This window comes from Cygnus atratus, chromosome 6 (genome assembly GCF_013377495.2).
Source record: "Cygnus atratus isolate AKBS03 ecotype Queensland, Australia chromosome 6, CAtr_DNAZoo_HiC_assembly, whole genome shotgun sequence".
Taxonomy (NCBI): Eukaryota; Metazoa; Chordata; class Aves; order Anseriformes; family Anatidae; genus Cygnus; species Cygnus atratus.
Genome location: NC_066367.1, coordinates 11,422,404 through 11,448,574, shown reverse-complemented (window position 1 = coordinate 11,448,574; position 26,171 = coordinate 11,422,404). Strand labels below are relative to the sequence as shown.

The 26,171-nt window shown below is 53.6% G+C and overlaps 1 protein-coding gene across 1 annotated transcript; it reads right to left on the bottom strand.

Annotated features, from left to right (window-relative positions):
• Positions 1 to 768: 768 nt before the first annotated feature.
• LOC118259789 (aryl hydrocarbon receptor-like) lies at positions 769 to 26,171 on the bottom strand. The gene is made up of 11 exons (XM_050711577.1): positions 26,113 to 26,171; positions 22,592 to 22,779; positions 10,730 to 10,848; positions 6,374 to 6,463; positions 5,592 to 5,670; positions 5,282 to 5,406; positions 4,687 to 4,880; positions 4,486 to 4,595; positions 3,994 to 4,135; positions 2,495 to 3,679; positions 769 to 2,392 (listed from the first exon to the last, which is right to left on the bottom strand). The coding sequence occupies exons 1-11, from the start codon at positions 26,151 to 26,153 to the stop codon at positions 1,939 to 1,941; spliced, it is 2,727 nt and encodes a 908-aa protein (XP_050567534.1). The 5' UTR covers positions 26,154 to 26,171; the 3' UTR covers positions 769 to 1,938.

Genomic DNA, 26,171 nt, shown 5'->3' with positions numbered 1-26,171 from the left:
CCCCAGCCCCAGCAGGACGTGGGGCTGTGGGAGCGGGGCCAGAGGCTGGAGCACCTCTCCTACAGAGCCAGGCTGAGGGAGCTGGGGGGGTCAGCCTGGGGAGGAGAAGGCTCCGGGGAGCAGCCTTTCAATGCTTAAAGGGAATACAGGAGAGCTGGGGAGGGACCCTTTATTAAAGAAGGGGATGTGGTGGCTAAAAGGGTGAAACGGGGCAGGGAGTCCCCCCACCAACGCATGTGCTAGCACTTGTGTCAGCACCGTCAGGTTGGCCTGTCGGGGTGAGGGACCATCGGTGTGACCGTGCGTGCATGCCGTAGCACGGGGCTGTGTGTGCATGGTGGTGCGAGGGTACGTCCGTGCATCTATGCCGGAGCATATACAGGGGAGGGGGTGAGTGGGGACCGTCCCCTTCTTCAGCCGAAGCCCAGAGAAAGGCGACTTGCGGCCAAGCCAGCAGCAGGCTTTTTCAAATGCTTGCTCAGTCAAGAGGGAAATGGAGAGACACTGTTCTAGGTCAAACAAACCATCACGCTGATACAAAGCGAATTGACTTTTAATACACAACAAAATGCAGCGGGTGAGTTTCAGTGCATCTTTTCTTCACCCTCCCCCCGACATCATCCATCGGCAAATGGCATACAAAGAGATCACAGAGTGGAAAATGAGACACCACCACAAAAACACTCCAGATGCGCACATATAACTCGTAAAGAATTAAGACACAAGTAACAGAGCAGCAGGAGGTCTGCGTCAGTCCCCAGCAGCAAGGTTTTGGGGCCAGTTGATGCATAAGGCTCTGTATCACAGCACCTCAGCTCCTTGCCCACCCCTGGGTGCTCCTCCAGGCTGCTGCGGATGGGTGCAGCACGTGCTGAGTACTGGTGTAAGAGGCTGAGGGACAGGCATGGGTACAATGGCAGGATCTGGAGGTCCACCAACCATGCCAACCTCTACAACCAGCCCAGCTGGCCCTGCCTGGTCTCAAACTCAGGGCTCTGGTTGATCCTGGTCTTCTGGGGGCTTTGCCTGACAAAGCCCAGGAGAATTTGCCCCATGGCAGGCAGGGGGAAAAGATTCATGCCTTTGGCTTAAAACAAACAAACAAACCATGCACAGAAAAAAGGGAATTTAACAAAGTGGTTGTGCCAGTCTCCAGAACAGTTTTAAGACCACAAAGTTGGCCCACAGGGGAGAGGCAGAGGGCAGTCGCTCCCCTCCTTGCTGCCTTCTCCTCACTGCTCTGGCAAAGCCACACCATCCTTACCAGCCCCAGCAGTGCTCCACTGTCCCTCCATCTGATGGCACTGCACGGCAGTGACAAACCCAGGGTCAGCAACAGGAGCTATTTCCCAGGGAAGGTCACAGCCTCTGCTAGAGGCCAAATCCACCTCCCAGAACCCTGCCCCAGTGATGAAGAGGTCCTTTGGACCCCAAGAGCCTGACAAACCTCTCTGCTGCGACAGGACTGCATTTTCCTGAAAGACTGCTGATGTAAAAGCCACCAAACCCTTCCTCTGTGCCTGCCTGAGAGCTCTGCGAGGGCACCTCATTTCAGGCACAGGAGGTCAGAGCGCTGGGCGGTCAGGAGGCACGGAGCATCGCTCATGGATGTGCCTGGCTGCTGGTGGCTGCTCAGAACAACGTTCCCAAACTGTGGCTCCTAGCTCACCGTGAGGCTTCAAAATGGGCTTTTCCAATCCTGTTTTACAGAGCTGGCTGGGGGTGGGGCCAGGAAAATGTTAAAACGAGAAGAAACGTTTACTGCTTGGAGCCACCCCTGTGGTTTGAAGCGTTTCTGGGTGCTTTGCACACGCAGGAGCCTGGAAGCCAGGGGGCTCAGTCGCTGTGCGTGCTGCAGGGCGGGCAGAGAGCTACAGCCGTCCCCAGACAAGGCTGGGCCTCACCCCATGGCCACTGAGACGTGCCACGCGGTGCCCTTCAGGTCCCGCAGCCCTCACACCGCACCTTCAGCTGGATGCGGCACGCACAGCGCGGCCGCCCGTCCGCCGAGGAGGCCAGGGTGCCCGGCTCGCAGGAGGCTGCTGTTGCTCCCAGCTCCCCGGGAAGAGATGCTGAGCACCTCAAACCAGATCCTGCTGGTGCCCCTGGGTGGCAAGGCACAGGCTGGGACACTGATGTTTGAGTGGCATCCTTGAGAAAAACACCCTCGTGGCTGAAGACCCCTTCGCTGTTTCCGTACCCGCAGTGATGCGGCACGGCCTGGTCCATCTGATGGGTACCAGGACCCAGGCTGGTCCCCAGCACAAGTCCCTGGTGCTGGGACCACGCGTCCTCGCCGAGCACTGCCTGCTCCCCGCCCCAGCAAGCACCGAGCTGTGCGGGCGGCATCACCGGGGGCTGTGCGGGGAAGCCGCCACCCGCCAGCAGCTGGCTGGCTCCTGGCGGTGCTGGGAAGGCGGTGTCCTGATCCTGGAGGTGCTCACACACACCCTGTGCAGGGCAAGGAGCAGGGCCGGGGGGCAGCAACCACAACCCAGCCCCTGGGGAGCTCTGGGTGCTACTCGCCATTGGAGCTTGTGATTCCAGGGGCGCTCCAGCCATTTCCAGCTGTTTCAGAGCTGCAGCCACCCAAGCATCCGAGGGGCAGCCTCCTGGGGACACGCTCTGACCCAAAGCAAGGGCCGGGTTTGCCCAGACTGGGATGTCGTGCCACCGAGTCACCAATGCACTTGAGTCCAAGGGAGGTGGGCAGCTCAAGGCCATCAGCGCACACCTGGACTGGCTCTGACCTTTAGGAAGAACGCTGTCTGTGGGAACAGAGGTGCTGAGTCCCGCCTGAAACACTTTTCCTGGGTTTGCCAGCTGAAGTGGTGCAGAGGGCTCGCTGCTGGAGCCCAAGGCATCCAGAACAGTCCTGCCCCCAAGGCTGGCCGGGTGGAACAGGATCGGCTCTCCCGGTCGAGCGGAGCTGCCCTCTGGCATAACAGAGGCCAGAGAGACTGCAGCACCTTGGCCCTGTGCACCAGCTGCCTGGGGCTGCGGAAGGTCTTGAAATGCCAGTGGAGCTGCCAAGTTCGTTGCCCAGCAGTGCTGGAAGCGAGCTGCAGAACTGCCTTGCTCGCTGCAGGATGATGCACTGCAGCACGGGAAGTCTGTGCTGCTCCCAGCACCCTCCCTGGAGAGCATCTGCTCCACGTAGGAGCTCACCTCGCTGCCCACGCTCTCACCGACATCCTGGGATGGTGAATCCTCTGCACCCAGGCTTAGCAGAGTGTCTTCCCACTGCTGCAGCTCCACATTGTCCACGCTGAGGCTCTGGAGGGTCTGGCAGGTGTTTCCATCCACCTTGCTCTTCTCAAAGAGGGTTTCAATAACAACCAGGAGGGAGTTGCTGTCCTCCTTGGCATTGCTGGCTTTCTCATCCCGACTTGGTCCACCAGGCTCAGCGTCGAGATCTGGCAGGGAGAACTGAGGCACATCATCGGTGTGGGAGATGTATATGGATGCATCCTGCTTCATCATGGCCCCGAGAATAGAGTTGGGATCTACCGCGTGCTGCTCCACGTGGGAGTCTGTCTTTGTCTGAAACTCCTCCTTAGCCTGGAGGGAGTCCAAGAAATCAGGAAGGTCGTTCCCGTATAAAACTGCTTCCCCTGTGGCAAAGCTAAAAGGCAGCTGCAGGTTCCGCTTCCGCAGGTGTTCCTCCCCTTCTTCATTTCTTCAGGGTGGAGGAAAGAGAGACAGAAACAGCATGAGTACCTTCTCCAGGCCAGCATCCGAACAGCAAGACGTGAGCTCACAGACCTGCCCTGGGCTGGCTACATTGCTGCTGGCGGAGCACTGAGGCTCCAGAGAGGCCAGAGACAGCTTTGACACAGCTCAGGGAAGGGCTGCGTGCCCACAGCTACCCCTGGCAGACACAAGGCTGTGACAGCCTCCCTGGAGCCATTTGACTCCTGCCCCCCTGCTGCAGCCCCATCACCTCCTGTGCCAAAGGCAGGCGAAGGCGGCTGGGAACCCAGCCATACTCACGAGAGGGCTCGCTGCCGGGCGATGATGAAGTCGGGCTGACCCCCTTTGTACACCAGCCGGGCATTGGCCTGGACCCACACCCAGACACCCTTCTTGGTCAGCAGCCTGAAGACCGTCAGCCCGCTCTCCCCTGTCTTCATCACTGGGGCAGGGAGAAAACAGAGGCGGCATGGAGGCGGTCAGCTGGTCGCTCCGGGGGTGCAGGTATGTCACACGTGCTGCACCACGCAGAGCACCCCCTTGCACCCATGCTGCCGAGGCAGAAGGCACAGGACACAGCCAGCACGCGATGCTGTGTGGTTGCGAGGTGTCCCTGTACAGGGGGACCAGCTGCCTGTGAAGGTGTCACCCAGGAAACCTTCACCACAGCCACTCCAGACCCCAGACAAATGTCCCAACAGTAGCAGCTCAGCCAGGGCTGCACCAGCATCACCCCCATGGACATGCCACAGCCCTGATGGCCTTCCCCAGGCTGCTCCCCTTGGCACTCACTTTTCACGTGGTTCTCTGCGCAGTACATCATGTCAGCTGCGTGCACAAACTGGTACCCGGACCCCCTCCTACACAGCTCCGTCTCCGTGTACCCCAGGATGACCTTCCCCCTGCAGGCAGAGCACACGGCACAGGCACCCCGTGGCACCAGGGTTGGATGGAGGCCAGGTTTTGCCATGGCAAAGGTGGGAGATGCCATACCGGGAATCACAGGCCATGGGAGTGAAGTCCAGCTTGTGTTTCGTCTGGAACATCAGCGTCTTGGTCCGAAGCTCCAGGATGGAGAGCGGCTGGAGAGGAGTTGCGATGGCAAAGAGGGCGAGTGGGGGAGGCACCAGGGATGCCCTCTTCTGCTGCCCCAGAAGGAGTTTTAAGCGTCCACGGAAATTCAAGGCCTTGCAGGGGATTAGAAAACAGGGCAAACGGTGAGGAAATGGGAACTGGCTGTGCCAGACTGCCCCAGCTCACACCCGCACGGGGTGCGTGGCCACCTGCGTGCACCAAACGCATTCGCTGGGCATGGGACCTGTCCCCGTGCTGCAGCACATGGAGCACACTACCAACTGCTGTTGCAGGTGTGACATCAGTTATCAGGGATATCTGATAACCCACATAACAAGGAGGTATCTCCAGGCTGAACATCCTGACCCCTGCTGGGTCCCACCGTAACGGTGTGAGTCACGGAGCAGTGCACCAGGCAGACTCCATCCCATCCCATCCCTCCCCAGGAGGCCAGGCTCAGAGCCACTTTCCCTGTCGGTGACACCAGGGCCGTTTGGGGAAGTCCTGGCATTACCAGAAACCCCGAGGAGTTGTCCAGCAGGCAGCGGAGGCGGCAGGTGAAGCTCCTCTCCATAAAGCAGAGGTGCTCAGGGCGGCAGTGCTGGGGGCTACCCACAGTGCTGCATCCATCGGGAACGGCTGAGAAAACACAGGGAAAATCAAGCTGCACGCCTTGCAGGCCTGCAGGGATGCTGCGGAGCTGGAGGAAGCCACGTGCCTGATGGTCACCAGTGGCCTGATGTGGGGTTTGTGGCCGGGGGCAGCTTCTGCGGGCTCCCTGAGGCAGGCAGGGCTGGGACCCTGCTTCCCAGCCCGGCACTCACCCTGGTGCAGCTGGCAGCGGAAGGCGGCTCTGTCGTCCGTGTGGATCAGCTCGAAGATGCTCTGGTAGATGAGATCTGACTGGAACGACATAACGGGGAGTAGAGCTTGGGGCACCTAGCAGGGACCAACCCCTGCCCTGCCTAGCAGGGATATCTGGAGAAGGACACAGCAGAGGCTTTCCTTTGTGGGTAGTAAAAGTACGGTGACTGAGAATAAAGAAACAGGAAGGAAAAAAAAAGGGTTTTGAACGTGGTACGGAGAGCAAGGGCAGAGGCTGGCTGCTTTTGGGAGGGTGGCTTGGGAAGGAGGAAGAGGTAGCAGAGAGCGGGTTTGCCAGCCTCGCCACGTCCCCGTTTACTTGGTCCTTTAAACTTCAGGGGAATCGGAGGTAATGGGGTGGATGTGGGTAGTGCCCTGCTTTCCCTTGGCATCCCACGTAACCCACAGTACTTCAGGGCACTGACACCGCTCAGCACCGTGATTCCACTGAAGGCAGACGTGCCCAGCAGCTTGATTTATTGATTTAAACTACAGGGGGAAAAGCTCACACCCCGCTCACAAAGAGGAAGGGACAAAAAGCCTGCTATTGCTCAGCTTGCATCTGTTACCACTAAAGTCACAAAGCACATTTGTTGGCTTTCACAGCCCCCAGAAGAACATGACTCACTTGAAAACACACATCAGAAGTGACCAGAGCGTGCTGGGAGAGGGAAGCCTGGGTACTGGCTGTCAGCACCTCCTCCCCAGGCCTCCGCAGCACCCAGGAACAAACGGCACCCACCTGGTGGAAGCCCAGGTAGTTCTGCACAGTAGGGGAGACGTAGAAGATGTAGCCATCTCCAGTCACAGTGATGACAAATCCATTGAGTGCCTGAAAGCATAAATCGAGCCCAGAGTTATTCTCCCTAGCTTCAGTCCAGCTGCTGGATGGATGGACCACCTTCAGGTGCTTCTGAAGCATCCAGGGATGGGAAGACACCTCCTTCTCCTGTAGGGAACCCACTAAAAGGAAAGCGCCTCGCGACCATGCGAGGCTTTTAAGCTCAGTTAGTTGGTGTGGGGTTCTCACTGTTAGCACAAGCAGTGATCGAAGGCAGCCTGGCCATTTCTGTAGAGCCATCGTTCGTGTTGACTTACAGGCAGGGAAGAAGGACTGCAAACAGAGAGCCCTGAGCCACGCAAGAGCCTGGTGACTCCAGGAGGAGCCCATCAGCAGCTCAAGCACTGAAAAGCCTTCAGAGATGGTAACAACCGTGTAGCCAGTCACTGACTGGATATATTTATGCACCCTTTCATTTTACGGATTATCTCCTTGGGGCCTGCTCCTCACCCCACATTTTATAGTTGGAGAGTTACATAGGCATAGCTCTGCATAGCTTAAGTACATCTTCTCCTACAATTTCTGTGAGCACCCCAAAACTTCCCTTTTAATCCTTAACACCTCAGCACATCACTGCCCCCCAGACTCCTGGTCTCAGCTCCAAAGGTGCACGAACAATTCATCACCAAGTACACGGAGTAAGACCAAATTTACCCATTGCTATCATTCAATGATGGGAAAGCATCTAAAAACAGCACCCACCTTGAAAGTAAAGAGGTGGCTAACTCTGGAGACTCTGGTCCCACATTTGAGGCCCTGGCATTGTATTTGCGATGCCTGAAGAGGTATACCCCTTATCCTAAACATGCAGACTGTTTGACACGTCTTCAAGGAGGCAATGGCATCCCATTCTCATCTGTCTCTGATTATATGGGACCACAAGCCCTTCCCATCTGATTTTAATCTTGTTCCTCACAAACATCTCAAGAAAATCCATACTTTTAAAAGGCCCCCAAACCTGTCCTGGTATTGAATTTCTACTACAGGACACCACGCTGAGAAAGTTCTCTGCTCTTGCCTATGTTGTAGATGGCAGAAGTCCCCTCTACATGACCCCTGCCCCCCCCCCAAAAAACAACCAAAAAAAAACAACACAAAAAACACCCACAACACCCCCCAAAAAAAGAAAGAAACAAAAAAAATCCAACATCTACAAAAACATCTTTGTGTTCGTACCATCTGCTAACTTCATCTTTTACTCTACAATTCCATACACATGGCTGGCAGTTAAATACATATCCAACTGGTAGCTCTTTGCTTGGAGAAGGCCAAACCCATGCCAAATTAAGGAAACTGTTCCAAAACTAGAGATTGTGGCTAGGGAGCTCATGGATCAACTGGATACCCATTAAGAAAGTCAAGATCCAGATATCTGGTAACCATTTCAGCTGGATTTCTCCGAAAGGAAAGTACTGCACTAGACAATAATTCTTGCCCTCTGCTCTTGTCTGGAATAAATGTTATTAAATCTATTAGTGAAGAAGAGAAACTAGGGAAAGAAAGCCTTAAGTGGAAATCTGGGTTTAATCAAGATGTGGACAGAAGACTCGGCAGGTCTGGTAGGCGTGGGGCCTGTAGCAGCCACACAATTACGTATTCATTCCCCAATACAGCCAGGCTTCCTCTACCAAGCCATTGAGTCAGAAAGAAGCAGTGAACGTGCCTTTTTGACCATTCGTATCGCATCCTTGGACACCAGCAGAACAAATCACAAAACCATGTACACTTTGTAAACATCTGTAGGAGAACGCAGAGGCTCAAAAATGCTTTCCCCCAACCTTGAAATTCTGACATGGGCACAATCTTCAGTAAGTTGGCAGGCTCCCTGTGTGCCTGGGCAACTCCCTCTGCTCCCATTTGCAATGTATTTAGCAAAATGAAAGTACAGTCTGGACAAAATATATATATCTAACAGTATAATTGCCTTGTGAGATTTGGTTATTCTTTCTCTGCGAGTGATGTCAAAGAGCAGTACACCCTCTGTTCCAGGAGGGATTTTAGAGCTCCTATTCAATTTAAAGAAAATAATTTCCTTCCTTGTCCAGGAAGAGAGGGGGAAGAACAAGATCTGACTCCATGCTAAGAAAAAGCATCACTGGAAAACATTTTGATAAATTACTGTTTGCTTTTTTTCTGATATTAAAAAACACGCTCACAAGTTAAAAAGCATTGCTTTGAGTCATGGTTGCCTTCCTACAAACAATTTTCTTTTAGCTCCTTCAGTATAGCACATAGCTCTTCACACTTTGCTAGGGTCCCAAGGAAGAAAAAAAAAAAAATCCATCCTCTTTGGTCAAATGGATTTAGCGTTGGCTTCCAGTTCTGCAACTCCCATTGCTGGGTGCTCAGCCCAGCCAGGTGGCTCAGCCACCATCTTCACCTGCCCTGTGAGCTGTGCTCTGCATGGCAGTACCCACAGAGCTCTGAAAAAACGCTGTAGGGCACATGGGAAAATTTCAGGAGGTTAAGTTTTCATTCAGTCTATTCACCCAGGCTACAAGACAATGGGTGTGCACCTGAGCTTTCTGGCAGAACATCAGTGATGTGTGCTCTCCTCCTGACGCTTTGCAGTGGAGCATCTCAGGTTCACCCTCCACTCTCCAAATAACTTCCAAGGGTCTGCTTTCATTTAGCAGTTGAACGATTAAAAGCTCAGGACTCCATTTCTTTCTTCCAAGCAGCACCAGTTTTATTTTCTCTTCTGACCCAATTCTCTAACCCAACTGTACCAGCTCACGGGTTTCCTTGTAACTTGGATTAATTTAAATGCCATTGGTTTGAACACATTGCTTGATACTGTATGCATGCACCTTGCAGCGGGACCGGTCCCTTTCCTGTGTGCACTGCAGCCCCCCGAGGGCCGCATGTCAGAGCTTTCTGCTAAGTACAGTGTCTGATTAAAATGTTCTTGGGGAAAAATTTGGGCAGCTCAGCTGTAGGATTTCAGTCACATTAACACCCCAAATGCTCTCCAGATGCCTTCAAACACCCACAGCTGCCAACGCCATGGCTCAGCCCCCTGGAGAGCACTTGGGAGAGGCTCCATTGTGGGACTGGGGCAATCGCTGGCTCCCTTCTGGCTATTGTGTTACTCCACCAGTCCCTCTGTGACTATCACGCCTGCAGCCGGCTGAGTCTGTTCTTGGGAGCAGAGCCCACCCGGGAGACTTCACGTGGCCCAGGTTTCATCACCAAAGTCCCACAGAGCTCCCAGGAGCCACCACCTCACCAAAAGCCCCCATGGGGGCTCCACTCCCAGGAGCTCTCCCATCAGCCTGTTTGTCTGTAATGGGGGGCGTTCATGTAAGACAAAGGCAGGTCTTTAAGAAGAGCAAAGTATCTGCTGCTTTCCTCTGGAGGGGTGGAAGAAGGGAGAAGAGGACTCAAGGCACAAAAAGCAGACACGTGATGTCAGGAATAAAGCCATGTAAAGATCAAAGCTCTCCCAAAGACTTGCCCTGCATCCACAAGGAGCAGCACGTTTTAAGCTGAAACGCCTAGATATTTATTCAGCTGCCAGCCTTTCCATGGAGCCTCTCTGTCTCGCTTCCTTCTGGCTTACACGCACAAATTGCAGCCCAGGCTAGCAGCATTCTGACCAGGTGAATCAGCTCCTTGTTCTCTGATGTACAGTGACAGCTATTTCAGTAGGCATACCCTGGCCTTTTCACAAAGCAAAGCTTGCACTGCCCATTAATTTTGTCCACAATAGTTTCATAGATCCACCTTCCCTTCTTTCCCCCCCCGCCCCCACAGCTTCCAAACCAAACCTGGGCTTTTACCATCCCAGAACTCATGCTAGGGAGCTCAAGGCAGGGAGCTCCAGGTAGGACAAGCAATTCCTAGTGGATGTGTCACCACACAGCTATCACCGCTCTCCTCCTGGCGTTTATGAGAGCACAAGGAAGGCACCGCCTTGGAGACTCACTGAGACCATCCCCTGCACCGCTGCACGATGCCCCTGCACCCTCCCCATGAGGACGGATGAGCCTGTGCGTGTTGGGCCCATGAGCTGTGGGGTCCCCAAGGAAAAATGCCTGGTTTGAGCTCAGTGGCCACTAACACCTGCATGCCAGGGGTGCAGGCAGCACCCAGTGCCTTTGCCAGAAGGGCACAACTCTGAGCCCTGTCTCTTTGTGGATGCAGCACACATCCCATAGCTGCTGGTGCCGTTCAGTGTGCAGGGATGAGCCATCGTGCCTAGCAGATAGCAGGAGCCAAGAGAAAACCCCAAAGAGCCAAACCAGGGCACCATACCTGGAGCAGCAGGTCCCCCTCTGGAAACAGCTCCCTGTTGACCTGCAGATGTGTCCATCTGTTCCCTCCTGGGGCTCGGGGCTGATCCCACACGCAGTCACCAACACCCGTACCTGCGGCTGCAAGCAAGACAGCAAGAAATCAGTGCAGAAGGGGCAAATCTGGAGCTTCTCCCTCCTCCTCCTCCCCAGTGCTGCTGATGCACAGCTGCACCGGGCTACTTGGTGCACATGCAGCCGGCTCGGAGGGAAGAGATGAGACTGGGGGGGCTGGAGCAGAGCCCCCTTACAAAGCCATCCCCGCTCACCCAACGCTTCCTCTAGGATATCCTCTTCCCTGCTCAGTCCCATCCCTGGGAAGCCTTCCAGGTTTCCTTCTGCCCAGGAGCAGAGATCCGAGCATCAGCGGCCGCAGCTCTCCCAGCACGGCACCAGAGCAGCTCCGGGACTCGCTGCCGTGACCTCCCCGTGCTGATTCACGTGCTGCCTCACACTTCCTTGCTCCGTGCCTTCGAGGCAACACCCGTGGGTGCAGCCAACGTGAAACCTCCTGCCCTGCTCACAGGGCCTCACGTACCACGGGACAGGCAGAAAACTGGTTGTTCCAGGAACAGCACGGGGGCCTGGGGACATCCCCAGCACAGCACTTCCTCTGCTGGGGAGTCATCCCTGAAAAACCACTTGGCAGCACGAGCCTGAACTCCGCTTCCAACCACAGGCAGCTTTTATTTTGCCGACTCAAACACAAGCATGCACGGAAACCTCAGAGCAGGCCCTGTGTAGGAACCTCTCCCTCGTCTCCCCATCACCACGAGCTCCTGCAGAGCCCAGGGTCAGCAGCACTGGCGTGCCCTGTGAGCTGGGCACCGTGGTGTTTTAGCAGAGCAGAGCTGTGAAAGGGGGACCCAAGGCTTGCCCCAGGTCTGCAGGACACGGCTCTGCACAGCCACCCCACACGCTGCCCCTCGGTGCGAGCGCTGGGTTCCTGCAGCGCCGCACAGCCTTGGCTGGAAAAGGTCTTCCTAAATCGGAGGAGCTGGAGGAAACGAGGAAAAACCGCAAACCATCCCAAGTCTGACCGCACTTTGAGTCCACTCCACGGCACAAGCTTCCACCTCACACTGAAAGGTTTGCTCCCCTTCAGTAGCATCAAGCTCAAACTCCAAATCAATCCAGATCTAAAAAAAAATCTGCTAACTGCAGTTTTAGAAATTTTGCTTTTTTATCAAACCATCAACACACAAGTGTTTTCCCTGACAGACTGACGTTTTTGTACAAAAAAAAAAAAGTCTGAGGTCAAAGCATCGCCCAGACCTATGCACATACAGAGCCTGAGTGCGAGCCACAAGCCACCCACACAGGCTCTCAGAAACCAGGTTAAAGATAATTAGCTCAACGTCTTGCACAAGGTGACGCAGAGGAGCCGCACTGACTGTTGCAGTCACGCAGACTTAATTAAAAAGGGGAGAGGATGCTCTGAGGCCATGAAGCAGAGATAGCCTCGGTCTCCACCGCTGACACAGCCAGACCGTGGGGTGATGCTCGGAGGTGCTTAGGCAGCTCCTATGTCTTCTGCCGTCCCCATCCTGAGCCCCTGGTCTTGAGGGGAGCCCAGCTCATGGCTGCTCCCACAGCAAGTGCCTTCCTGTCCCCGGCAGCTCCTCTGTGGGTCACTTTAGCCCATGCCACAGATTTGCCTTTCCCTGTGCTCACGTTTTTGTTTCCACAGGGGGCAGCTGTCCTGTGCAGATGCTTCCAAAATTAGCGAGAGGTTGATCAGCCAGGCCAGGGGACGTGAGCCTTCTGGGAAGGGTTAGGAAAGACGAGGTTTGAAGCCAGGTGATGCTCTGCTTGCCCAAAGAAAGGCACGTCCACAGGAGCTTCGAGAGGCAAGTGCAAGGCAGCGATGAAGCCGAAGCCCCAGCCAGACTGTGGGGGACCACAACCCCATTTTGCAAAGGCTTTCAAAAATCAACACCCTTACAAATCAGAACAAAAAAAGTCAAACCAAGCAAAAAGCCTCCTCTCATGACTGCCAAGTGATCTACAAGGAAAAATATCCAAAGCCCATCTGTATTATGGGTATGGCTCCAATTTGCACATGATGGAACGGAATAGTTTCAGAGTGAAGCATCAAGTCTTTTTTTAAAACTCTTTTGAAGGGCTGACTCCTCTCTGAAGCATTGAGCTGGGGAAGGCTGGCAGGGAAATTCAAAAAGAAACCAAGTTCTTCCAAAACAAAGCTCCAGAAGGACAGTGAGCACTTTGAGAAGATGCACATGGTCCCCAGCTTTCTCCCCACATCCACCAGCGGTGTCAGCAGGGAGAGCAGCACAGCTGTGGGCTTGCAACTTCCAACACCCGCTTGTTCATTTTGTTGTTTCCAGCAAAATTAGTTCACGTTAGGGCACATTAGGATGGCATGGCTTGGGGAGGAGGCCTGGGAAGCCCAAAGAGATGGGGGAAAACCTAAAGAGCTGACATTTCCAACAGCCTCGCCACCAAGCATCACTGCACCAGGATCACAAGGCTCTACCTGCAGGGCATGGATTGTGAGCAGAGCTTCTATGTATCAGTGGTGTAGTGCAGCTGGTGTTCACACCCAGCCCAGTCCTCACCATCCACAGCCGAAGAGATGCTGAGGCCAGACTGCAAAATGCACGGGGCTCTGCCACCAAAGTAATCCAGGAGCATGTGACATTGGCTCTCCTTATTTCCATCATCATTTCAACACCTGTGGTCAGGTCTTGGTGCCGCAGGAGACTTTGCTGCTTGAACAGATAACTGCCCCGCTGGGGGTGGCCAGCAGAGCACAAAGCCAGCAGACTGCAGGGCTGAGGCTGCTCTCAAACCACAGCAGTCTGGAAACCTTCTGTATGGGAAGCAGCCACCCACCTTCAGCCATGTCATGACTGGTGTCTTCCCCTAGCACCTGAAGCAAAGCATCCCCGTGGCTCTCCCCTCTCCAAATCACTTTCTGAACTCATCCATGCCCCCATTGCCAAGAACCGTGGGGTCTGAGAGCAGTCCCAAGAGACGCCTGAGTGCAGCCAGATAGAGGACTCCAGGCCCACATACCAACCATTTCCAGCTGCTTTTTGCCTTGGAATGGAAAAAAAATAATCCTTTTAATCAAAGAGCAGCAAAACCAGCCCATCTGCAACACGAGTAACCCCATAAGAGGGAGGGAGTGCTCTCGAAACATCTGCTTGAGCCGCGTTATCTTCTGGGGAACTCCACCAGTGTGTCGATCTGCCCTCACCAGAAACAACTTGCAGAATTATGGCCCCACAAAGGCAGCCTTCCCATGAGGCATGCTAGCTGCTGGCCCCGCACACCGCTGATGCATGCTGGTGGCTCAGAGCCCCCCTCTCTCCTGCTGGCTGAAGGTGACACAGAGACTGTCCCCGCTGGAGCAGAGCCCGCCATAATGCTGTGCAGAGCCAGCAGTTAAGGGGTTAAAACAAACCCCAGGACTGCCTGAAAACCATTTAAAACAACGTTTTAAGTTCTTTGCTGTACTTCTTTCCCTTGCACACGCTCCCAAGGCTGTATCTCCTGCAGCCAGGAGCACAGAAGCCACCACTGACACCTTTTGTGCTTTTCCTCCTTTCCTTCGTTAGACAGTTCCTAGGGAACTCTTTTTCCAAAGCTGAAGTGAGTTTGTCTCCTGTCAGCCCATGCCCTGCCGCATGTCCACCAAGAAAAAAATTGAACGTAAGGTAAGTTTTTAAAGGCTAAAACCAGAAAATCTCAGCAGCCCTGTGAATTTCATAGTAAGGGTCTCCAGGAAAATCTTTGCTAATTAATGCAAGATAAAAAAAAAAATAGCATGACACACAACTGATCCGCAGCTACTGGATAAATCCTTGCTGAAGCCATTTGTTGATCATCCGTGTTTTCAAAGCTCTGGGACAGAGGCTACTGGTGTGTCTTGTCTAAGAAGAGTGGAAGAAACCCAGTTCTGTCCTGAACCCATATGCCAACCAGCCAGAGTGCTGGAGGAGGCTTCCTGCTGCCGATGTGATCCCCAAAGACCAGACGCTTTTCATTTAAAACACCAGCTGAGATGTCAGCCAGGATCAATAACATTTTGACCAGTAAAATAAATAAATAAATCAGCATTAATGGATCCGGCAAGAACAGCAGGGAAAGAAGCTCCTGGTCCCTGAGAACCAGGCGTACATCCCCAGCGGCATCCTGCTGGGTTGGTGATCCTTGCCTTCAAAAGGAGGTTCCTGAGCCCTGCAGTGTGGAGGAAGACCTCAAGCATGAGAAAAAGAAATAGGAGCAAAGCAATCTAATCCCTTCACCTTTATCTCATCACATTTGTGAAAACAAACATTGCAGTGCAACCATGGAAGCTAACACGTCCCTTGCCTCTGGCATAGTTTCATCAATGGAAAAGAAAAAGTTATCAGCAAAAGATCCTGGGGTCAGTTCTGCTCTCACGGGCTGAGTTACACCAGTGGGAGACGACAGACTTCACCTGTAGCAGATGTTTCTCTTTGAACAGACTCCAGAGATGCTTGGCACCATAAAACCAGGAGCTCCCAGCTCTTCCAGTAACACCACGCCGTGCACAATTGTGTTCCTCTTGGACCCGATCCCAAACCCCATCAAATTAGCACCAACCTTTGCCTTGGCTGTTTAACAAAGGCACAGTGCCAAGCAGATCAGGCTCACGCCATCCAAGTAAAACAGCCTTCCGCGGGCAGACGCCAAACCCACAGATCACAAACCTATTGCAAGAAGTCACCCAGCGTTCTTCCAGGGAGCACAGAAATGCCCAGGGGAGCGTTGGCAGCCCCATAGCCCACGTCAGCCTCTCCAATCTGCTGCTGTAAATGTTCCTGCACGATCCTGCAGGGTTTTGCCCAGGGAGGGATTTAAGCCACAAACTTGACTTCTATTATTGCATTGGTTATTTCAGGTCCAGACCCCTGCAGTGCCGGGCTATGGGAATAACAAGCAACAAGGAGGTGAATAGAAAAGCTAAGTTAACGCTGACTGCAGTGCGATTACCTGGTGATGCCCCATAGCAGGGGGTCACGGAGCCAGACGACAGCAGAGGTTGGAAGGGACCTCCTGAGATCTCCTAGGCCAAGCCCCTGCTCCAGCAGGGTCAGTCCCCAGCACAAACCTGGATCTTGCATCTAACTCTCCTAACTGCACCACCTTAGAGGTCTTTTCCAACCTGAACGGCTATGACGGGACCACAGGGACCTGGCACTGAGGTGAACTCTTGCTCAGCACAGACCAAGCAGAAGTTCCCATCACAGCTGCCTGGAGAGCCCTGGATGCCCAAGGGAAAGGCTGCATCCTTCAAGACTTTCCCTAAGTTCATCTTAATTATGTTTCAACCACGACGTGGGCGCAGTGTAAAAGCAAACGCACACATATCAGTCAGTGCCAGCTGCAGCGCTGACTGCTCCCCACAGCCCATGACCTGACACCACTGGCGCACCAGCATGAGGAACAGCCCCTGGAGCTGGTCCCACTCGGGCAGCTCCCACCTGCAGGCTTCTCTCCACCAAGCCAAGATAGCCAACAACCCTGGAGAAGCCCCTTGAGCTCCACACGCACCTCTGGGGCTCCAGCTGTGCTCGCGAGTTGCATGAAGCCTGCTACGGGGACAGACTTACTGTGTGGCACTGGGGTCACAGCCCCTGCAGCACACGATCCTGCCCTCCCAGGCAGCAGCCCGGACTGGGGGCAGGCCTGGCAGGAGATGAAAGAGAACAAGAGCACACATTTGGGCCGTGTGGTCTCAGAAACATGTGGAAAGCAGCATTCCCCCCGCCAGGCTGACACCGGGCTGGGTGCGGGCCGGAGGGTTACGGGGAGGTACCCCACTATTTGCCATTTGTCATCTTGAACTTCGTCAGGCTCCAGAGCGTGGTCTTATACCTGGAGAGGGTTTTCTACTGGTTCTCTGCTGCAGACGTTGCCACCTGGATGACCTTAATATGGGGAGATATACAGCAGACAGCGAGCGGCACACACCCTTAGCATGTCCTCTCCACCCGACAAAACATTTCAAGCCCCATTTTCTTGCTGCTCCCTCTCTTAGCAGAGCCAGCTCTTTTCCACATCAGCAGCCACTCCAAGATGTTTGTCTGCAACCCTCGGCATCTGCTTCTTTTGTTACGTGAACCCTAGGAAATGAACCCCAGCACAGATCTCCAGCTCTCTGGAGGTTTTCCAAGCCGCTCGGCACTAAGCGAATCTATCCAAGCTTTTGAGAAGGTCTCCCTGTTCGCAGCAAGCGGAGCTCTCGTCACACCAGGAAGAGCCCAGAGCATCCAGCAGCACTGCAGAGGCAGAGCCAAGCTTTTCTCCTTAGGCATGCACTCTTGAGAAGATGGGGATCAGCAAACTCTCTCCGGATTTATCCAGGAGACTGTTAGACACAGGTCCAAGTGGCAACCACTGTCCACCAACAGCAATTTGCAGAAGTGCAAGGTCTGGCAGTGACGTTCATCTATCTTTTACAGAATTGATAAGACCTCTAAGTGACTTTCCCTTTTGATGGTTTAACAGGCTGCTAAGGAGCCAGAACGGGCCAACTATAGGAAGAAACTAAAGAAAAACTGGACTGCAGGTCTGCTCTGGCATCGCAGCTCCAGAGGGCAGCTCCCAGCTGCAGAGCAGTGTTGGCACCACACTTCTTGAGAACAAACCTGTCCTCACAACAAACCTGTGCTCACCAAGGCTCAGGACACGTCTTCCATACACCAAGCCTGAGACGGTGCTGCCGTCACCAGGGTTGGTTTTGTGCAGCCATGACGCTTCTCCTTGGAGTGGGGAGACCGATCCTGCTGGCTTTTGTATCACAGAAGAGCTCGATGAAAGCTCAGGGTATTGTAGCCAACCGCTCTCAAAGGCTTGCACTAAGGGACAGACAAGTTACAGTAGATGTGTGCACACCAAATGAGCCTACAGACACATGGAGCTTTGAGAGCTTTCCTCTTGATGCCTGAAACTTGTCATTTCCAGCAAGCTACAATTTTTTTCTGGTTTGTCATTAAAGCACAGACGGAAGAAGAAGAAAACTTAAAAGCAGAGCAGATTTAAAAGACAATCCAGTGAGTCATTATCCTGCAATAGCTTCTTCTGTTTTCCAAACAGCCCCATGATCCAGAACCAAGATCAAATCACAAAAAAAAAAAAAAAAAGTCTTTCAACTTTCAAAAATGAAATCCTTGAGAGCTTCCAGCTGCAATCCTGCTGCCTGCTTTAATCAGCTGGGATCCCAGGCAGAAGTCACAATAGCAGTCACCCTTCCCCAGGTGTGAGCAGGCAGGACTGCCCTGACGTGCTCACCTTGGCTGCTCCCCTCACTGTGTACAGCAGCCTCCTCTTCCTCATACCCCGAGGAAGCTGCTGCTGAGCTAAAAGCAATGTTACATGGGAGCGATGCAGGGACATCTGAGCAGGAACATGCGAGTTTGGCACCAGGTGAGAACAAGAAAGCCATGGGGATGCCAGAGCTTTGGGACACAGTTTCCCAGAGAGCTTTGCTATTGATTCCTTTTCTGCTTTGAGTTTGTTGATAGCAAAGGGCAAGCACCAGCAGGACGGGGTACCCCAGCCAACGCTAAGCACCCTGTCTAGACATGTTCTAGCACACAGCAGTACTCACCTCCAGGTCACTGAGCTCTTAACATGCACCTATCACAAATCTGTTTTGCTTTGTCCACCAGATGAAGCAACCTGACAAAAGTCACAGTGTAAACATTTACAGTAGACACACATATCTGTGCAGCAAACCCAGCTCTAAGTTCAACATGCAGAACAGGACCTGGGCTTGTGCCCTCAAAGCGAGAGCTGTGCTTGGTCTGAGATACAACCAGTGGGATCACCAGAAAGTGGTCACTTCTTCCACACGGAGGCCAAACTCCAGGAAAACTTCCCTGGTAAATCAAGCAGGTGTTGCAAGCTCTGCAGGACAGCCTAGCCCCTCCGTCTGAGAGGTACGTGAAGCCTTCCACCCCACCAAGAAGAAATCAGCCGAAGGCCTGTCACCTCTGCAGGGTTTTCCTGGGAACGTTTCCAAACCAGAAAAAGCTGTATCAGGGTAGCAGGGGGAAGTAGAGCCAATGCACACGTGCAGATAGGACCAGAGGATTGTTCAGAGGAAGCATCATCCATCTCTCGTCTCTTACCAGTCTGCCTCCAAACATTTGAACTGAGAATAAAAGGATTAAGAAAGCTCCCAGCAGCAACAAGAAGCCATACTGAGAAGCTCTGAAGTACCCAAGGGCTGGGATCTCGGGCAGCGCAGGACCCCATTTTCCACAGACACCCACTTATTGCTGTCATGAATGAGGAGACAAAGGAGGAGGCTGCATATGAGATTTGACAAAGCAAGGAGGAAACTCCAGCAGAGAGACACAGGCATCAACTAAATTCCTGTTGCATACCTGCATTCACCTGCAAACAGGTCTGCCTCCTGCCCCCAGAGCTTTGAATGTCTGCTCCAAAGACACGAAGCCAAGCCAGGGGGCTCAGCCCCAGACAGATTTTCTGGCAGGTATCACATTCCTTGCAAGAATGACCTCCAGCAGCACCTGGGGTTTTTACTTTTAACCTGTGACACAGCCTGTGGGGACATATGTTCAGGGTCACCTGCCAGCATCCGCCTCCCTGCCAAACTGGTTAATAACCCCGTACTTTGGCTCTGCACAGACTACATTAACCCTTTGCCTAGGAGAAAGGGCAAGTGCCGGGACTAGAAGTGCTTGGAAAGAGGAGCTCCCGATCAGCATGGCACCAATTAAAGCCTTTAGACGAGGCTAGGGGCTCTGGCTGCTGAAGCAAAGGGGCCAGCAAGTGACAGGGATGCTCGCCAGGTGACACCATGCTCCCCTGCCACTGCTGTAAGGGGGAGCCTGCACAAAGGAAAGCATCCAGCAGCAAACTGAACCACAGAGCACAACACAAGGGGGCTTGCTGTCTTCCCCAAAAACGCCCGATGTGATGGGTCAGGCTGCCATGACTCTCAGTGACATGGCTTCAGCAGGCAGGGCCAGAACAAAAGTTGACCTCGATGAATCGTTGGAATGATCTGAAGTCAAACAAGATGAATTTCAAGGCAGACATGGGCAAAGCAAGGCAGGGGGAAAAAGAAATCAAAGGCACAGTGACCAAATGGGAGTAATTGGCCTGGCAGAAGGGGTCTCCAAGATGAGGATGAGTCTCCAGCTGGACGTGAATCCACACAATGATGGCTTTTCCAGAGCAGCTCTCGCTCTGGGAATGTGGACCCAGCAGGAACTGCTGCTGCTCGGAGGCAGAGCCCCAGCTGGAGCAGTGCTTGGGGCAGGTCCCCGCACAGGGACAGGCATCCCCAGCTGGGGGGCCCAAGGGACAGGTCACGGACGTGGCATGGGGCACGTGCTAAGGGAGCTGGGCTTATTCATTCTGGAGGAAAGATGACACAAGAAGAGCTGTTAAGTGCAGCACAATGCTGGTGGTTTTCTGCCCTCCATGCTCTTTGCCTTCACCTCCCCACAGGCAGCACAACCAGGGTCCATCACCCATCCTGTGGAGCAGAAGGCTCTGGAGACAAAACACGTGCCCGTCCCTGCCCCATATGTCCTGTCCCTGCTCCATGCCATGCGCACACGAGGTCATTCCTCCCCCAGCTGCAGGACATTTGAGCAATTCCTTTTGTAACCAGGTTATGAAAGCAATCCCTGGCAGCCTCTCAGGCTTTATTTGCACCGCAGCCTGCAGTTCGTGCCCTGCCAGAGGCAGGGGCATGCAGTGATGGTGACTCACGGGTGCGCAGTGCCTGCACAGCTGCCTCACCTCCTGCCTGCTGCATCACCTGGTGCGTGCCGGAGCCACAGGGCCCTGCCACGCCAGTAAGGAGGGCTGACTGGTGCCTTCCCTTGAAGGTCAGCCAAGCAATGTTGTGCCAGCACCATCTTGGACAGAAGGACCCGAAGCATCCCAGACCTACCAAAACCATCACACCTTGCCGTCACAGCATTAGGTTGCATGTCAGCAAGGACCTACCCACCCAGATGGGCACAGATTGAATCCCATTCCCCAGATTTGTCCTGCAAAAAGCAGGCAAGAGGAAGAGACATTTGGCAAGGCTTGTTCTCAGTCCAGCATGGCCTTTGAGGAGCCCAACAGCATCCAGAACACATCTCATACTACACACACAGCAATTACCCCTCCTGTGCAACACGCTCTCCCTGTGCAGCAAGGTGCCTCCCCAACAAAGCCTGCACTGGTCAGTAACGCTCAGGAGGATGTCCTGAGGTGCTCAGGGAACAGCCAGCACCTTGAGAGGCCAGGCCAGCACCTGGGGCAGACCAGCCATCACTGCCAGGTTGAGGACGAGGGCCCACCATGCTCACAGCTGCACTGCGTGGTCTGCCAGTGTCCCAAAGCCCTCGTGCCTTTGCAGAGGCACTGCACCGTTGCAATGCTTCAAGACTCTCCCATCACCTGGGGGTGGGAGTGAGGAGCTGGAGGGAGCTGGGCAACTGCTCTGGTCCTTACCTGAGGGATGCCACAGCTACATTCCAGTAGATGAGCTCCAGCTTCAGGAGCCATCAACAACTCCCGGGCATATCCTCAGCAGCATATGGCATCAGCACAGTTGGCACAAAACTTCCCTGTGCCATGACTGCAGTGGTGGCCAGCAGGTCTGGGCACCCAGGGTAGCTCTACAGATCTCCCCTTTCCGGTATTTTTCTTGCTGGTAAAGGCAGCACCACATCAGCTGATGCATAGCACATACAAGGGAGCCCTGCTGCCCACGGCTGAGTTAATTCAGAGCAAAGCCAAGGTCTGCAGAAAAACCTGGGAGCCCCCAGCACAGGAATTTTCACCAGTGGTAACTATCGCAGATACACCAGCTGCTGCTGAAAATCTGGAGGGCAACCGCTGCTGGGGGAGCCTGCAAGCAGGAGGCAGGGAGCTAGTGAGGCTGTGAGGAGATTGGCTTTCCAGGCCTATCAGCTTAACCCAGCAAAAATTGGATTGGGGTCTCTGGATATGAGGCATCATGCTCAGTCTGAGAGAAATGCTCATTACAGACCTAACGGATCCACCACAGCTGAGCCCAGCTGTGCCAGGGAGGCAAACAACAGCAAACCACCAACGTACACAAGACCCCAAGGAAGAAAGGGGAGAGAAATGAGCTAATGAGATGCCAAACTGAGCAAGTGCCTTAGGATCAGCTTTGCTTAACCTGCCATCCACAGGGCATTGGCATGACAAACAGAGCAGCCCTGCGTGGCATCTTCTACCCATGTCAGCTCAGGAGAGATGCAGCAGCCCACAGACCTCAGCGGTTTAAAGGATTTTTAGAAAGCTATTTTCATGCAGATCTCCCCTTTCACCCTCCACATCCTTCCTGGAGAAGGAGATGCCCAAGATCCTGCTATATGGTCTCACTTTCCAAGGAGGTTTCTCTTCAGAGACCTATAACTGACCGAAGAGGATTAGGTCTGGATGTGCAGCATACAGAAGTGAAGGGGATTCCTTCCAGAGGAGAAGCAAAACCCATGTCATGGCAGCAAAGGATGGTCTGAGGAATAGGTGTACCATGGCCATAGCACCTCCCTGCAACCACTGCCAGCCCCTCCACGTTTCTGGAGATGTGGCGCTTCCCTTCCGTTTTCCAGGATGTTTTCCTGCCAGAACCACAGCTAAAGATGTAACACTGATGCACTAGCATACAAGGATCTGACATAGTGACTAACAGTCCTCCTATCTTCAGGAGATGCCACCTTTTACTGCAAAGCAAACTCCACTTCAGGATGGGATGACAGAAGCGCAGCAGGCACTGAGCCCAGGAGCTTTTTCACCCCGCGCAACACTTATGCAAGATACTCGCCTGTCAAGTAGCTCTTCACCTTCAGGTACCCCACCACCAGTCGGAGGATGGAGAGTTTATCAAGCCTGGTGCACACATCTTCGGGGAAGGGCAGCAAGCCAGTCAGCTTGTTCAGCTCCTGGTTGAGCCGGTCCCGGTGCCTCTTGGAGGGGTTGGACTTCACACCCTCAGGAGGTGGTGGTTTGGGGCTGGAAAAGGGAAAGCAGGAGTTTAATTAACTGAGCCTGTCTGACGGACTCTCCCCAAGCCCAGAGTTGGTGTTACTGCAGCCATGACAGTAAAACATTAGGTGAACTCTGTAAGGCCTTGCGGCAGCAAAAGTAACCTCCAGCGAGCCCACAAGGCAGCAGCTGGGGAAGATGGGGACATCCCAGCTGGTCACCTGGTGCAGCCCCAGGTAGATGTCCTCCCTCCAGCTGTAGTGAGCCTCAGCTGGGCACCTTATCATGCAGCCTGGCTGAGACAGCTCAGCAGAGCACTACAGCCTTGCTCCCATCACCGAGCCCTGGCAGGGAAAGGGACACTGAGGGCAGGGACCTATGAGCCACCAGAGCATCTCCTAGAGGTCTAAGTTAAACTCCTCCACCCACACTCTGCTCTGTCTCCCCTGGCCCCACTCCTCTTCCTCCTCATTCTGTGCCCATCCCACACGGGAGGTCCCCTCCCTGGCCACACTCCACGTGCTCCCACTGGATCCTCACCACACCAAGTGCTACCTGGAGCTCAGAGGTTTCCCATCAGCTGCCTGCCTGTCCAGGGACTGATCATCCCTTGGCCAGGCACTGGCAATGATATTACTAACATCAGCAAAGAGCAAGAATGGGAAGTGGGAAGGTCCAGAGAGATTTTTATTTCATTTTTTTTCAGCTAGTTTCCTCTAAGTTCTGCTCCCACAATCACATTTATCATCTTAAACAGAAGGAAGCTCCACAACCAGACCTCTTTTCCTTACTCAGAGGTCAGAGCAAGTGCTTGGTGCCTGAATCCACTGCTTTACTCATTAACTGATGACACAAAGAGAAGCACACGTGAAAATCAATGGCAGCACTTGGATGAAGAGATCCTACGCAGAGCAGCTTAGGGCACAGCACTTAGGAAACAGGCTCTTAAAAAAATGCAGATTTTTTTGTTTTCTTCTGATCTTCTAATTTCTGATCCTTTCAAATGGGCATTTTCCACCTAAAACAACATCTGATGCCTAACTTAGGATCTAGGAGCAACGCTGAGCCTGCAAGAACAGCTCCTGTCTGTCAGAAGCTGGCTTGCAGACCCATCTCCACCAGCTACACTTATTGCACGCACTACAGCTGAAGCCCCAGCCACAACAGTAAGAGGTTTGTTGATGACTAATGAGTCTGGGGTGTCACCTTGTGTCTTTTGCTTTTTAATGCTGATTTGAATTTTTTAGATTGAAGAAAAGCGCTTTAGACTTCACAGGGAACCCTCACCCTATCCTGTGCTTGGTTAAATTGCATCCCCTAACATGCAACCCATATTGTTTTGATGTAATTTGTGTAACCACAAACTCTCTCCGCAGGCATCCTTGCTTCATAAAGCAGCTTTGGGTAACAGGATCTGCCAGTATTTAGGAGCAATTTAAGCTCTCCCCTCTAATACTGCTCTCAAATCCCATCTGGCAGGGCTGCTCACATGTGTGACAAGAGAGGAAATGAGTATTAAATGAAATACAGCGAGGTGCCTGTTGAATTTTTATTGTGGAGAGCTATCGATGGTTCTTCTAAGCACGGACAGAAAATTGCAGCATTCCTCCAGAAAAGCGCAATCATGCTGCTTTGTAAGATAAGCATCAGGAGAGATATACCCTGCTTCTCTGACAGATTAGCTGCAACTCATCACCAAACTTGTCCACACAAGCCATGCAAAACACATTGGCACTAGTGCTTTTATGTACTCCATTAGCCGCTGGCTTAACAAGCACTTTTGAAACCACAGTCACTCATCAGGGAGGAAAAAATAATATTGTTTTCTATCAGAGAGAGTCGAGAAGGAAAAAAATAAAATCAGAAGTGAATTAATTCCAAGTTTCTTCAGATATTCTTTAAAGAAAAGTGCTCTGCATACTCAGTATCCACGTACAGCGCACAAGCAGCCAGAAAGGGAAAGAAAAGGGAGATGGGCAAGAAGTGCTGCCTCTATGGGAAGGGGCAAAACGCAGAGGCATAGCGGGGTCTCTTGGGCAGCCCAGCAGTGCTGACAGTGCTCGGAGACATGTGGGGTGGCACGGCCAGCACTGGAGGGAATAGCAGGAAGGCTACAGGGTTGCTGGGCTGCTCTTTCAGCAGCCTGCTTACACAGGCACACGCTACACCAGGGAGCTCCCAGGGCCAGAGGCTGTGCAACTCTCCGTCCTTATGGGTACCAGAGTGAAACAGCTTCTGGGTGCTCTTCGGTGACAGGTTTGTTCACTCTCTGCCATGCAGCTCATGGGCTCCGTGCAAGACGGCAGGAAAACTGTCAGCCCCCATCACACACGCTTAGCGAGGGAAAGGCACAAACATGAGCACAACCACATTATTAGCCACCAGAGAACCAACATGGGTGACCACTGAAGGAAACCATGCTTCCCCTGATCACAGAAACAGCAGAGCTTGGTCTGGATGTGTACCTGCGTCCTGCTAACCTGTTCAGACTCCCTGCCCTTAAGACTGGCTCTGCCCACGCTTCCTCTCTGCGAAGAAAGACCCGAGCACGGCACGGGGCGTCCTGGGGAGCGTTGTGACCCGAGCACAGCACACCAAGCCCTGCCACCCAGAGACACAGCCCAGTGCCTGCTCAAACAGCGAGAAAAGGCATTTTGAAGAGGTCTGAGCACCTGTCCTGTTTGTGGGACACAGCCTCATGATATGGCTCTGAGTGGGGCAAAGGCTGCAGCGCTGCCACAGCGTATTTTTTCCCTGTCTGCCCTTTGAACAGGGAACCCAGCAGGAAGCTTTGCGCTTTTGCAACCTGGCAAGTACCGAGGGATAGTAACATCGGCTGAAGTTCCTCGAGCTGATAAACTGTCTCCAAATTTATTTGTTATTTTAAAATCAGTAAAAAGCACTGAGCAAACAGCAAAGAGACTGGGCAACTCGCTAGTGCCACCCTTCCCTCTCCACCTGCCTGGCTTCTACCAGCAGGACTCTGCTGCAAGACCCCAGGGGACCCCAAAGCCAGGAGCCCCAGCAAGGCATCGCACGGGGGGCGTTACGCTGCACCACCGACCGGGCATCGAGGAGCAGGGGGCTGCTGGCGAGCAGCCACCTGCACGTTGGATTTACACCCACCCTGCACCTCGGGACGGCGGAGCGCCTCAAGCTCCCCGCAGCCGCGCAGGGCTGCCTGACATTTTTTTTTTCCAGCACGCCGGAGCCTACGAAGCACTGGCCGCAATTAACCCTAATTAGAACAAAGAGTAGCCCCGGCCCCAGCCCCATCTTCCACGGGCTCACCCCAGAGCAGCCTCACGCCCCCTCCCCAGCCCCTCCGGGGGCACCTGCCCGGCCCCCCCGCGCCCCCACCTCTTGGGCACCGGCTTCTTCCTCTTCCTCCCGGCGTACATGGTCCCGCCGGCAGCACC